A 14,274-nucleotide genomic window follows, 5' to 3' on the forward strand; every position below is an offset into this window, starting at 1 on the left:
CTGCTTGGTGCCCTGCGCGCCCCCGGGCCTGCCACCCACGAGAGCCCACCGGTCCGCGCCCCCGGCCCCGCCAGGGTCGCGCAGGGACCCGCCCTGTGACGCATTTCCAACCGCCGGGAACCATGACCCGCCCCAGCGCGCGCCCGTCGCACAGGGCGCGCGCATCGTGCACGCGCACCGACCACGTGACCCCCGCGCCGGCCAACGGGCGCGCCAGGATTTGGGGGATAAAGCGCGGCCCCGCGAGCAGTTGCGGCGGGAGAGTGGCGTGCGGAGAGCGCGACTCGCCCGCCCCGGCGCTGCTCCTTCCCGCCGCGCCTTCCCGCCGCCGCGCAGCCATGTCCGAGGAGAAGCCCAAGGTAAGCGGCCGGCGTGCCCCGGCCTCCCGCCCGCCGGCGCCCCTGCACCGGGCGTCCCCCTCGCCGGGCGCGGCCCTCCCGACACCCGGGGACCGGGGCGCCGACCGGGACCCGCGCCCCGGCCACTCGCGGCCATCCTTTCCTCCTGGAACCTGCCCGCCCCTCCCCCGCCCGGGACTGCTCCCTTCCCCTCCCCCGCCCGGCGGCGCTCCGCGGCGCGCCCCGCCCCCACGCGCGCCCCGCCCATGCCAGGGGCCCGCCCCCACGCGCGCCCCGCCCGTGCCAGGGCCCCGCCCCCGCCAGGGCCCCGCCCCCAAGGCTCCCACAGCTCCGCCCCCGCCGAGCACGGCCACGCCCTCCCCGCGGTTCGCGAAGGCACCCTGCGTGGGTAGGGACCCGCGGTCCCCGGCCGAGCGCCGACGCGTTGCACCCCGCGACCGCGTAGGCCAGCCCGCAGGGCCGTCCCCGGCGGGGCCCCTCAGCCTTCCTCCCTTCGGTGCGCGGTCCTGGTGGCGCGCGGCGGCTGCGCGGAAGGAGCGGCCGGGCCACCCGCGGGCAGTTCTCCGAGGGCCTGACCCGCGGGAGCCGCACCGCCGTCCGCGCCGGACAGCGCCCCGCGCCCGGGTGTGCGCCCGCCCCTCCCCCGCGCGCCCGGTGTGCGTCCCCTAGTCAGTCGTGGTCCCGAAGGTGCACCTCCCCGCGATCCCCGTGCGCTCCGGTGTGCGTCCCCCAGTCGCGGTCCCGAGGGTGCGCCTTTGGCTCAGGCACTTCTGCCGTTAGTCCTCGGGAAGGTCTGCAGCGGTGTTAGCCGCGCTTAATGGAAGAACCTTTCTGCAGGCCTGGTCTGTACTGTTACTGTCGGCTGTTTGGTGACCGCGGGGGGGACAGGGAGCTGGAGCCTTGCAGGTGGGCCCAGGGCAGCCCTCCCCGTCTGAGTGGGGGACTGGGTATAACCGGCTGGGCCCCGGTGGCGCCTGCCCGGTCCTCTCCGTCCTCGCGCGGTTTGAGGAAAGGTGAGCTCCAGGGAAACCTGCCCAGGTGCAGGTGGAGTGGCCTCTACTTTTTACATTTTGATTTTGACTCAGCCTTTTATACCATTTCTCCCACCCCAGGTCATTTGAACAAATACTTGGTAGTCTTGGGTCAAATATAAATGTCCTTTATGTTTTTGTAGGTGGCTTTCTCTAATGAAATTTAAATACAGTAAACTATGTACATTTTCTCATCATATACCTGGTTGTGCCACATGGTCAACTTCCATGGTCCAATTAGGTTGAATACATTGTTTCGCTACAGAGTGGCCAAGTGGTTGCCACCTGGCAGGCCTGCTGTTGGGGAGAGTCCTGTGTGCCAGCAGCCCTCTGTCCCTGCCGGGGTGGAGGGTGGGCAGCTGAAGCCCAGGTCAAGGTCGTGGAAGGAACACCGCCAGCGTCAGGCAGGAGGGCAGGGCTGCCTGCCCGGAGAGCTGAGGCAGAGGGTTGACCTTAGTGAATTGAGGCTGTTTTTAGGGCTTCATTTTTTTAAAACTCATAAGTTCATTTGCTTATTAGGAATTCACCAGGCACCTGGGAAAAGCCATTGTTCCTGGAGTCCCTCTGTTCCAGGACAGAGGCACAAGTGGCTGTGCCTGGCTGTGGACACCACCTTTAAGGAAAAGACACCCCAATCTTTTCCTGCAAGGAGCCACCACATCCTCACGCCTTGGGGAGTGGGGGCGGTTCACACAGGGGTCCCTGGTCCCATCCTGGCCCAGAGCCATTCGTGGGCTCACCCCTCCCATGGCCCAGTTTTCCCCACACTGGAGAAAACTCCGGTGGCCTCCAGGAGTGTGGACAGTGCCCGGCCGCTGGCCTGGGACCCCAGTGGGGCAGGTGAGTGCCACCTGGACTCGCACCATCAGGCCTGTTGTGGGAGCCTCTTCCCACTGGGGCTCCGCTCTGGCCACTGCAGCTCCCTGGACAGGGTGACACATGTCGCCAGGGTCTCCCAGAACCAAGTGCAGTGCAGTTCCCTGGCTCACCCACGGGCGAGCCTTCTGCACCCCAGTTAGGCACTGCCAGGACAGGTGTCCAGGGAGGGGAGCAGGACCCTCCTGACCCCTCCCAGCCGGGGAAGCAGCGTGGATGGTGGCCAGGGCCCAGAGCTCCTAAAGGGACCAGCTCCTCCGGCTGCACTGCCACGTGCGGCGAACAGGCCAGCGGAGAGGGGTGAGCTGCAGGCTGCTGTCCAGACGGTTTCCAGACCCAAGGGGGTCTGCCTCATTGTTCCATTAAAAACTGCAGGACTCCTTTGTTCCCCAGGCTCCTGTTGGTGCAGGCCACCGAGCTTGAGCTGCGTCAAAGCCGCTCCCTGCCCCTTGACATAAACTTCTGGCATCGACACAATTGTGTTTCCAGGCAACAGGAAACCCGTTACGCTGCTGAGCAGCTTCGAGTGTGTCATGACTTATGTAAAAAATGCTGTGAACTCCCACCGTTGAGATAGGACTGTCCGAAACGAGACGCTGGGCGGCTTCCTCTCACCTTTGCCGACTTTGGCAGCGAGGAGGAGCCTCAGATGGCTGCGTCCGGCTCGAGACAGTTCCCGCAGGGGCTTCAGCGCACTCCGTGTTTCTCTCGGTCCTGCACGTCAGCTTTGTGTTTTATTGTACCAGTCATACATAACTTTTTATTCGTTTTGTGAGAGTGTTTAAAACAAAGATGGACTTTCTCTGATTTTTTCCTGGATTTATTAAACAGACTTTTTTCTTTGAATTAACGATGGAGGAGGACTCCGGGTGTGCACTGCATTTTCTCACACATGGGTGCTTAGGAGGTAGGAGTGAGAAATGAATTCTGTGCAAAAATAAGGCAATCACACGAGCAACTCTGAATTTCTAGAGAATTTTAGGAATTAGGTTGGTTTTGATGACTTAAAAAAAACCCAGCAGTTACCGAAAGACTTGCCCTTTGGAATCGAGGGTATTTTGAGGTGCGATTTGGAGGCCATTCTGTCTCTTCTGCAGGAGGGCGTGAAGACGGAGAATGACCACATCAACCTGAAGGTGGCGGGGCAGGACGGCTCGGTGGTGCAGTTCAAGATCAAGCGGCACACCCCGCTGAGCAAGCTGATGAAGGCCTACTGCGAGAGGCAGGTGCGCTCGGGCGGGCGGGACTCTGCGGCTTCCCGGACGGATGCGCAGGGCTCGTGGGTGCCTCTGGCTGCGTCTTGTGGGTTGTGTCCTAGATGTCCGTTAACATGTTTCTGGTCCCCACGGTCCCGTGACTTGGCAGGTGCATCTCCAGGCTTGCGCGGCCGCGTGTGGCTCTTCTTCCGCAGGGCAGCCTCCTGGCTGGTGGTGCGTCCTGCTGTGGGGGACACGGCACTGCCGTCACGTCTGCCGGGCTGCTCGGGTTCGTTCCTTCGGGGCAGCACAGTGGCGCATTCTAATGCAGACCTTGTATTCCTTTCCGAACTGCTCGATTCTTTTTAATCTGTCAGTTTTGAGACAGCGAGCCGGTTCCCCAGCATCCCCCAGCACGGCCGGCCTGGTCCCTGTGCCCCAGGTGTTGTGAGTGTGGTCGTGACCTCCGTCCCACACATCTGTGCTTCGATGTCCCCGTCTGCCTTGCTCTGCGGAGTGCTCCGATGGACCTGTCTCGCCAGCCGCTCACGAGGGCTTTGCTCTCCGGGTGCTGCCGGGGACGTCGGGTGCTTGGGCCACCGTGCTGCGGCCTGCCCAGCCTGCAGCGTCCGCCTTCTCCAGGGAGCCCTGTTCCTTTGAGAGGGAGCGGCATTTCAAGGCGCGTCTCGGGGGGCTGCCTTTCTTTAAATGCTTCGGGATGCAGCAGTGGGCTGCCCTTTTGTCTCACTCTCCTGCCTTGGATTTTCGTCATGAACGACTCCCCTGCTCCGGAGAGGCAGCCCCTGCCGGCTCTGACCTTTTCCTGTGCTTGTCGGCGAGCAGCGTGCTCCTGCCTCTCTTTCATCTTGCCTTTGCCTGGGAAAGGTGAGAGTGGGCCGCCCGACACCGCTGTCCCCGTGTGCCCCATTCCTGCCGGCAGAGGGGGTGGCGCAGCCCTCCCGAGCGGGGATGTACCGTGCTGCCCGCTGGCTCTTGTCTGAGTCTTGGTGCTGCTTGGGCTGGTGGCCTCCTGGGTGCCCGTGGCTAACTCGTCACCCCATGTTCTCCGCCGTGCCGTGGGATCCCCGCCGTGTCAGCAGGGCCCAGAGGCCACCCACACAGCGCTGGGTCTCTGCTTTCCCAACGCCCCCACGCCCCCTCCTGCCCTACCTGCTCTGGTGGCCTTGGAGGCGGCGGCACAGCTGTGGCCCCGCAGCCTCCTGCCAGAGTCACTCTGGAAACTTCTTAGCCTCCTTCCTGCTATCCTCTGGATTAACCTCCTGCCCGTCTGTGATGCAGCGGAGCACATCTGCCAGTCCTCGCCAGAAAGGGGGTGTAAAGCGCAGTGTCCTTGAGACCTTGCGTGTCTGAAAGGGACTTTTGCTTTTTATGAACTCTTCATGCTTCAATGTTTGGCTGCATGTAACATTCTAGATTGAAACTCATTTTCTTTTGTGGGAGTTACTGCACCATTTGCTTTTAGCTTCCAGTGTTAACGGTGAAAAGTTCAACAGTTCTGATTCTGTGTCCTTGGTATGTGCTTGGGTTTTCTCTGAAAGCTTTTGGGACGTTTCCGGAAGTCTCAGCAGGAGCAGGTGCTTCTGTCACTCTCGGCCCTTCGGCCTGGAGACTGTTTCTGTGCAGGACACGGTTCCCCGACGGGCTGTCCTCGGGGCTCTGTTCCTTCTTTGTGCAATTCCTGCTCCTCCTGTGGTGAACTGTCCTAGATATTTTAAATTGGATGGTTTTCCCCCCACTGTGCGGTGGGTTTTGCGGCTGCTCTGGTCTCCTTCCCGGGGGCGGGGCCTCTCCGCTCTGCCTTCCCGCGTGCTGTGGACCTGCTTATCGTCTTTTTTTTTTTTTTTTTTTTTTTTGAGACAGAGTCTCACTCTGTTGCCCAGGCTAGAGTGAGTGCCGTGGCGTCAGCCTAGCTCACAGCAACCTCAAACTCCTGGGCTCAAGCGATCCTCCTATCTCAGCCTCCCGAGTAGCTGGGACTACAGGCATGCACCACCATGCCCGGCTAATTTTTTCTATATATATTTTTAGCTGTCCATATAATTTCTTTCTATTTTTAGTAGAGATGGGGTCTCGCTCTTGCTCAGGCTGGTCTCGAACTCCTGAGCTCAAACAATCCGCCCACCTCGGCCTCCCAGAGTGCTAGGATTACAGGCGTGAGCCACCGCGCCCGGCCCCTGCTTATCGTCTGACTTCAGTTTCCCAAGTTCTCTGTTCTTTCTGTTCTTCTCAGTGTTCCTCTTTTCTCCGAAGCAACTTGGTGTTTTCTGGATGTGGTGTTCTTACCTCCCCCAGAACTTGGGTCATGCGTGTGCGTGTGCCAGAGTGTGCACGTGTGTCGGAGCGCCTCCTGCCCCTTCCTCTTCTCTCGCTCCCTCCCTCCCTCCCTGGTGTGATCTCCCTGCTCACACGTGAGTGACACACTGTGTAGCCGGGAGAAGCCGTGTATGTGCGTGGGCGTGTGGGCACACTGTGCGTCCACATGGGGTGACGCACCTGGATTGGGGGTTCTAGGCAGGGGCCCAGAAGCTGTGGTCTGAGAGTCGATTCCCCAGGCTCCGGCCAGCATCCTGTGGGCTCATCTGGAGGGGAGGGGGCTTGGTGGTGGCTTTGGGGACACTGGCTTTCACTAGCTGGTGATTCATGGCTGGTGTCCTGGGCCCAGAACTCGGCGTCCACCTCTCCAGAAAGTAGACCTCCTGTGTGCTGCCTGCGGGAGGGATGTTGCCTGGCCCCTCGGGGTCACGGGGACCCTGCCCTGGGATCTGGATGTGGACTGCCGGGCCGTTCGGAATCTCCGCCTTGCAGGCCGGGTGCGCCCAGCCCCTCCACCCCGAGCCCTCAGGTCTCGCGCCCGTCAGACCGGCAGTGTCCGTGGCTCTGCAGCTGCCGCCGGCTGCCTGCCGGCCACCCTCACCCATTCTCTTTGTCCTTATTCCTTTCTTTCTGTCATGGCAGTGGGGTTTCGGGAGGGAGCAGAGGTGCACGTTTTAATCCTGTCTTGTTTCAGTGAAATTGGAACTGCCTGTTGGATGAAATTCTGTTTCTGCCCTGGCCGAGGTTTGGTCGTTCCCTCGGGACGCAGGACGGCTGCACGTTCTCCTTCGGGGGGCGGGGGGGGGGGGAGTGCCACCCTCCTCCAGGCCCCGTTGTGACTGTGTCCCAGCTGTGTGCAGTCTTCTCGTCATAACCCTCTCCGTCCCCTGGCCTGTTTCTCTCTGAGAATTTTCTGAAGGGGCAGAGGGTGCTGCCAGCAGTATCGAGGTTCTGCTCGGCTTCCGGAAGGAGGCGGGAGGGACGACTCAGGGCGGGTCAGGGCCCAGGGACGGAGAGCCAGAGCGTGGTGTCCGCAGCACTGGTGTGGGCAGCGCGTGGAGGAGACCATAGGCACCGGCGAGTTTCCAGATTCAGCTGGCCATAAATCCGGGATGCTGCTATTCTGATACAAACATTTGGTTTTTGACTTAAGCTGTGTTATCTGCAAGTATTTAATGGTAATTGTTTTTTCTTTTCAGGGCTTGTCAATGAGACAGATTAGATTTAGGTTTGATGGGCAGCCGATAAACGAAACAGACACTCCAGCACAGGTACGGAGGCCGGCGAGGCGCGTGTGCAGGGGCCGCCCTGCCGCGACGCGAGGAGTTGCACTGGGTGGGGGACTCTGACTTGGGAATCGTTGACCGGTGCTCATGTAGAGTGCCTCACTTTTTCTCAATGATTTTAATTAACTTTAAATTTTCAAATGTGACAACTGTGCTTTATCAGGCGTCCCCCTCGCTGTGTGTCGGTGGAGCCCGGGTGCTGGGCCGTGCTCACGGCCAGAAGCCCTGTGCCAGGCACCGTCCAGACACAGCCATTCAGGAAAGGGCCATTAATCGGGGGCTGGCGGGTTCGTGCCCCGTCAGCTTCTGCGGCAGTGGCCGGGGGAGGGTGTGCCACCGCTGCCCACGGCCCCCAGCATCTTTCCTAGGCACTGACCCCGCACGCCAGAATCTCAGACGTGCACCATCACACCACGGCGCCTCTCGTAGTGGAAAGAGCTTTGGACTTGGAAACAGATGTTCTTCTAACTTAAGTTCCGGTGGCAGCTCTTGTCATTTGTCACCTGATGACCTTGTGATCCAGAGTCACTTAGTCTCTTGGAGTCCCCTGTTTGTCTTTAACGTGGAGATATTAGTCATACGTGTTTTCCTCCTTTACAAGGTTGTGAGGATCAATTGGAATGTTTTACGTGAACATATTTTTGCAAAACATCTAATACTTTAAATATTTAATATTCAACATTTAATAATGTTGGAACATTTTGCAATAAATATTTAATTTCTAGCCACCTTAGGAAATCACACGCTGCCGAGAGAGTGGTCGGCTCTGTGAGGATCGACAGGGCAGCGAGGCCGCGCGGAGTAGACGGGCCCGAGCGGGGAGCGGGTCGGGGCAGGCTGCAGACAGAGGGGCAGGGGCGGCCTGGGAAGGCGCACGCGCTTCCGGAGCTGGGGGCTCTCCCTCCAGCCCACAGGCTACTACTGCCCAGGTGCCGCTGTAGCAGGGAGAGGCGCCGAGAGCAGGCAGGACCTCCCGAGAACATTCCTGTTTCTGTAGGAATTGGCAGAAGCTTCCTCTGTTCAGAGAAAAGGGTTGGGGTGGCCGGGTTGGTGCCCACTGTGCTGGGAGAGGCGCGGGAGAGGTTTGCACCATGCCTGCCCCGGGCTCTGGAGGAGGGAGAGGTGGGAGAAGCCCGTGGTGGGTCCCTTCCTTCAGGGACACCTTATGCTTGGGCCCTTCTTGTGAGGTCTCGTTGGCTGTGAGGTCCCAGGCCTGATCCCCTGCACTTGTCAGACAGTGCACGGCTCCCGCGGGTCCTTAGAACTAGGCCACTAATGGGATGTTCTTCATTAGAATCTGATTTTGTGTAATTTTCCGTAAGAATTTTAGACGTTACAGTTTGTATTTTAGACTCAGTTTTTTATCGGTCAACATTTGTAGCTTTGGCTATTCTTTCGAGAGTTTTATGCGGGGAAGCCGGGTGAACCGGTCAGGCTGACGTGTGCAGCGACACGTCTGTTCCCGAGCACTGCACGCAGGGCCGGACAAGGGCAGGGTGTGGTCAGGCCCTGTCCCTGGCGTGGGGGAGCGGCTCAGGGAACACTCAGGCCAGTTAGCACCTCCTTCCTCGGATGAGAAACTAACTCGCTCCCTTCTCTCTCGCGGCCTGTGGCGGCTGACAGCTGGAGATGGAGGACGAGGACACCATCGACGTGTTCCAGCAGCAGACCGGGGGCGCGCGGGCGACCAGCCGCCTGTTGGGCGTGGCCTCTAGAGGGACCGTCCCCGTGCCGGGTGCCCGTCCTCGCATTGCTGATGAGTAGTGACCGTGATCGCCAGCCACAGAGGAGTCTGCGGAATCCCGAGGGCATTCACCAAAACGATCTCCTCTCCCACCCACTGCGAGTGCAACTCAGAACTGTGTCTGCGGGGACGGATCTGCGCTTAAACTGGGCCAGCCAGAATTGTTACCTTTGTTCAGGAGAAACGAGTTGCCGGGTTTCGGGGGTTTGTTAATGTTTTCATTTTCCTTTTTTCACCCCCTCCTATAGCATTTTTTACCCCAGATTTGTGGCCTGAATGTTCGCTTTTAGTCCGTGGACAGGAACTTGCTCCGGTGTGGGCTGCCCCTCCACTGCCGGTTCCAGTCACAGCGCGCTGTGCTCGCGTGCACGCGGCGGCGTCTGTCGGGCAGGTGTCCTGGAGTGGTGGGGACGGAAGACAGAGTGTCACTGGCTATTTGTTGTAGGCACAGGTTATTAAAATGCTAAATAGTGCAAATTTAAGCTTTGTCAGCATGTGATAAAGTTGAGGGGAAAATACTGGAATGCTTCTTAAAAAGTAGAAAATAACAGCCCTTTGGTAATGTGGCCCCACGTGCTCCCTGCTCCTGTGTGTCCCCTGGGGTCCGAGGCCCGGCCCCCCGACTCCCCGTCAGTGCCTGGCAAGGGTTGGCACAACAAAAATCAACTTTTCCCCTCTTCCTAATATAGAAGAAAGTAATTCCCACATTTCTCATTTGGTGATGGTGTTGTGGCCTCAGGTTTCTTCTAGTATTTGCTTCTGATGAATAATTATGTTCTATACGTAAAAAGGTAAGATTAAGTATTGCTGAATTTTCAGTTACGTCGTTGTGTGAAGAGCTACTTGCAAGCCTGGTTCAAACCCGCGGGAAGAGGGCCTCGCGCCTCGCCCTCCTCTCGGGTCTGTGCCGTGCGGCTGTCTAAACACATCCTGAACGTACGCGTTACTGTGGTGATCAGTCCTGTGAAATTTTGGGGATCTATGCCAATTAAAAATGTTCCTAGTTCTGCCTGTTCTTCCGTAAGGACCCACTGCTGCTCAGTGGCCATTCTCTGCCTTTTTTATAGTCACCTGAACCATGACCCCTCATCTCTTGCTTGCTTGAAACCTTGCTGAAAATGTTCCCGGTTCCTCTGTTTTGCTGTGTGGGTTCGGGTGGGGTGTGTGTTAGCTCTGCTGTGTTTATTCACAATTTGTACATTATTTGTTGTCCTTTCCTACTGTACACAGTAAATATAGTTTGGTATTCTGTCTCGGCTCACGCTGAACTCTGCATTTGAGGGCTGGGGCACACTGTCACAAGCCAGCGTGTGTGCGGGCCATTCGGCAAGGCCATTAAGAAACTACAACCTAGAAGCTCGTCACTGGAAAGTTCCTGCTCACCGACGGCCCCTGCCTCTCCGGCAGGTCACCAGTGCTGGGCCAGCGTCGTCCCTGCTGGGAGGGGCATCGTCTCTCCTTACAGAGCCCCCCTGGCCGCCGGGGTCTGCACCAGCATGGTGAGGGAGGGCCTTGGCTCTTCCTCTGGGGTTTCTCGTGCAACAGGGGGTGGGTCTTGAAGGCTGGGAGTCTGGACGTTAGTCTGGGGCATCTCCGCTGTTGCTGATGCTGGAATGTGAGCGTTTTCCGTTTGCAGCTGACAGCCTGCTCATTTGTCTGCTTTGAAGCTGGAGTGAACCGATTCTAATTTGGCTTTAAGAACTTCCCAGTATACCGTGGTGTGACAAAGTCAGGCTTGAAAGTGGGCTTTTGTAGTTAGTCTGTCAATTGAGTGAGCACAAGTTGAAAGATCAAGGACAGTGTCAGAAACAGCACTGGACCCACTGGCACGAGTGTGGACTAAAGCACAACACACAGGGGTTTGCCACGTAGCCAGGGCAGGGCTGTTCACACCTGGCAGGAAGCCCCTGCTCCTGTCTGAGGAGGGGGCTGAGGCCCAGGTGCCTTAAGTTAGAACAGTGGCCAGTTCACGTGGGTACGTTGAAACAGTGCCGCTTAAACTTCCACTCAGAGCACCTGACAGTGGAACAAACAGGATATGCTCTGGAGGTTGTCTTTTATCTGATAAATTTATGCAAATTGTGCATTTGGAATAACAGATCTGTTGGTACTAGTATTTTTAAAAATATTAAATTACGCGACCTAACTCCCAGAATTTTTGGGTTAAATTGATGCTTCAGGAGGAGCTACGCCCTATTTATCCTGTTTGTTACCTGTGCCTAGGGTTCCAACTGGAACCTTCCCAGTTTTAGCAATGAAAGGGCCACACCCCAGGAGCCTCCTTAGTCCCAAGCAAACTGGGCTGTCACCTTAGCTGTGCTACACAAGTGCACAGCTAGAGAAGCAGGAGGTTATTAAAGCTGTACCATGTAACTTAGGTTAAGTTGTGAGATCCCTTTTAGACCTTAGAACTTTAGTTGCCAAAATATAAGACACTAATTTTATTCTGTGCTGTTGGCCTCCCAGGGTGCGTTGCTTAGGAAAACCACTAAATATTACGCACGTGCTCCTCAGAGCCCTCGGGACCCCAGTACCCAGTGATGCCAGCTGGGAGCTGCCAGATTTAGCAAATGAAAACACACGAGCAGGCACGGTGGTGTGCCCGCAGCCCCAGCTACGCCTGGGCTCAAGTTCAAGTCCAGCCTGGGCAACAGAGACCCCATCTCTAAAAAAACAACATATATGTGTATACACACATATAAATAAGTAAAAATACAGGATGCTCCGTTAGACTTGAATTTCAGCTGAAGGACTGAGTGACAACTGTGAGAAGTGGCTGACAACTGTGAGAAGTGGCAGAGGTTCTGGTTTTCTGAAGATAAGGCCGTTGTACCAGCCGCGCTGAGGTGAGAGAAACTTCCATTATGTTTAAACTACTCATATTTTTGGATCTTTGTCTCTTGAAGCTGAAACTAATCCTGATACAAGCTGTAAACCACATTTCTGAAAATAATAACTGAAGAACACACAGTGCTCCACAATGAGTAAGGAAATGATGTCTGGAAAAGATGGATGCAATTAAGAAAACAGCAGGCATCTGACGGGTTCCGTGCTTCTGAGCATCATGGTATTGGCAATAATGCTTTTATGACCCACATTTTCCATAACTGGAAAAGAGGAGCTGTTTTCCTTCAGCAGCAGTGGGCAGGGACCGATTTGGGGGTGTGGGGTGTGAGGTGCAGTCTCACAGAGGAGACGGCAGCTCTGGAAGGGGGAAGGAAACTCCACGAGTATTTCCACAAACCAATTACTCTTTGAAACTGTCTTGAAGGACCATGTCATTTTAATAAATCACTGGTCATTTGAAAAAAGTGTTGGACTGAAAATTGAAATTTAGGAAATTTTCCTACAGTCTGCATACTTGTGAGGTTGGCATTGTTAGACTTCATTCCATTCGCCAGAGACTCGGGGAGGGCATGCCAGCACGGAGGCTGCGCCCAGCAACGCGTCAGAATCAGAAAGACCCCTGCCGTCCTGGAATATGTTTTCTGGCTAGAGGAGATTAAATAAAGTTCCCAAGTTAATAAACCTCAGGTAATGAAAATTAAAAATGAAAAAGTAAAAATAAAAGACAACAAATACAGATAAATTATACGGTGTGATAGTGAATTCTCTAGCATAGTATGTAGGGTAAGTGCTGTGGAGAAAAATGAAAAGCGAGGTGCAGGTGGCCACACAGAAGGGGTGCAGGGGAGACGAGTGTGAGCGTGGAGGGAAGGTTGGGGGGGGCCCAGGCAGAGCAAAGGCCACTGTCCGCCCGGCTCTGCTCCGAGTAAAATGGGGAAGAGCGGGGGTGTTACTATGATTCATCTTTTAAATGGATCATCTGCAATGTGGGAAACAAAGGAGGGGAGAAGAGGAGGTGACAAATTAAGAGGCTATGGTAGGCCGGGCGCGGTGGCTCACGCCTGTAATCCTAGCACTCTGGGAGGCCGAGGCGGGTGGATCGCTCGAGGTCAGGAGTTCGAGACCAGCCTGAGCGAGACCCCGTCTCTACTAAAAATAGAAAGACATTATATGGACAACTAAAAATCTATATAGAAAAAATTAGCCGGGCATGGTGGCGCATGCCTGTGGTCCCAGCTACTCGGGAGGCTGAGACAGGAGGATCGCTTGAGCCCAGGAGTTTGAGGTTGCTGTGAGCTAAGCTGACGCCACGGCACTCACTCTAGCCTGGGCAACAAAGTGAGACTCTGTCTCAACAAAAAAAAAAAAAAAAAAAAGAGGCTATGGCAACAACCCTGGCAAGCTAGGAGAGCAGCTTTGTGTAAGGTACGTGTGTGTCCTCGCCCAGGATGCGCGCAGCGCTCCAGGTGGTACCTGCCTTGAGTCAGTAAGGAGCGCACGGACGGACTCGCTCTCCCCAGGGCCCGCTCCATGGCGGGGGGCTGGAGAAGACGGGGAGCCCTTCGGCGGGCCCTGCGGCGGGGGTCTCCCCACTGTTAGGTCCCGAGCCGGCCGAGAGGGAGACAAGCCTCAGGTGTAGTAAATGCTGTTTATGTGAGCACCTGGGTGGAGGCCGAGAAGAGCGTCCACGCGAGAAAGGGGAGTGCGGTGGGCTCGAGGGTTTCGGGGAGCGTGAGCAACTGGGCCACGACGGCTGCCGTAATACTTTTCAAACCAACTTCCGGGACCCCTGCAGGGACGGGGCGGGCTAGGAACTTGAGCGCCGCTGCTGCGTCTCCCCAGGGCCCGGCCCAGGCTCCGCGTTGCAGGACGTCTGGACCAAGTCTGGGTTTTCCTGCACGTCACCCTCCCTGCCCGCGCGGCGCCGCCGTCGTGGGCGGAGCTGGACTTCAACTCCGGCCTCCCGGGCTCCGCGGCCGTCCCGCGGGCCTGACGGTCACTGGGTTTCCACTGGCCGCGCTCCGTCCTCCGCACACGTCCCGGTGCCCACCTGAGCAAACCGAGCACCGCGGCTTCCTCCTCGCCCACGAGAAGGTTCTGGAACCCGAACTACCCTGTGCCGCACAAACACGGAGTGAAAGCACCACGACCACCAACTTGGTCACTTTTCCGAGCCAGAAACCTGAACACGGGCGTCGGGGCGCTCAGTGCGGGCCTGCCCCGGTCGTCCGGGGTCCGGCGCAGTGTGCAGCCCCCTGCTCCGGGCAGTGAGCGGACACACTCGCCGGGTCGAAGCCTCCACAAGACCCCAGCCCTGAGGCCTCCGGAGTTGCCGGGACTGCGCCAATCCCGGCCAGGCCCTCCGCAGCCAACTTCGCTCCCGTCGCCCGCGCGCATACCGCGGCGACTGCGCATGCGCGCCGCACCGCTCCACGCCCCGCCCCGGAGAGGCTTCTGTGCGCGCGACGGCGACCCGGAAGCAGTCCCTGGCGTCGGGGCGGGAGCGACGGGCGCGGATGAGGCGAGGCCCGCGGGCGCAGCTGTTGCCGGGCTATGGCGGGGACGGCGCTCAAGAGGCTGATGGCTGAGTACAAACGTGAG

General features: G+C 57.6%; 2 protein-coding genes across 3 annotated transcripts in view; both read left to right on the top strand.

The window, feature by feature from the left end:
• Window positions 1-209: 209 nt before the first annotated feature.
• On the top strand, window positions 210-10,172 carry SUMO3 (small ubiquitin like modifier 3). 2 transcript variants are annotated; one of them, XM_069472216.1, is made up of 4 exons: window positions 216-359; window positions 3,364-3,492; window positions 6,996-7,067; window positions 8,706-10,171. In XM_069472216.1, the coding sequence occupies exons 1-4, from the start codon at window positions 339-341 to the stop codon at window positions 8,844-8,846; spliced, it is 363 nt and encodes a 120-aa protein (XP_069328317.1). In that variant the 5' UTR covers window positions 216-338; the 3' UTR covers window positions 8,847-10,171. The 2 variants fall into 2 exon arrangements, with proteins under 2 accessions (XP_069328318.1, XP_069328317.1); XM_069472217.1 differs by lacking the exon at window positions 6,996-7,067 and having other exon boundaries at window positions 210-359; window positions 8,706-10,172.
• Window positions 10,173-14,176: 4,004 nt separating this feature from the next.
• UBE2G2 (ubiquitin conjugating enzyme E2 G2) overlaps window positions 14,177-14,274 on the top strand; it is a 37,772-nt gene continuing 37,674 nt past the window's right edge. The window contains exon 1 of the mRNA XM_069472218.1: window positions 14,177-14,269. Coding sequence (XP_069328319.1) covers window positions 14,227-14,269 — 43 coding nt within the window. The 5' untranslated portion in view covers window positions 14,177-14,226. The remainder of the gene's footprint in view (window positions 14,270-14,274) is intronic.

Source organism: Eulemur rufifrons, chromosome 7, assembly GCF_041146395.1.
Source record: "Eulemur rufifrons isolate Redbay chromosome 7, OSU_ERuf_1, whole genome shotgun sequence".
Lineage (NCBI taxonomy): Eukaryota > Metazoa > Chordata > Mammalia > Primates > Lemuridae > Eulemur > Eulemur rufifrons.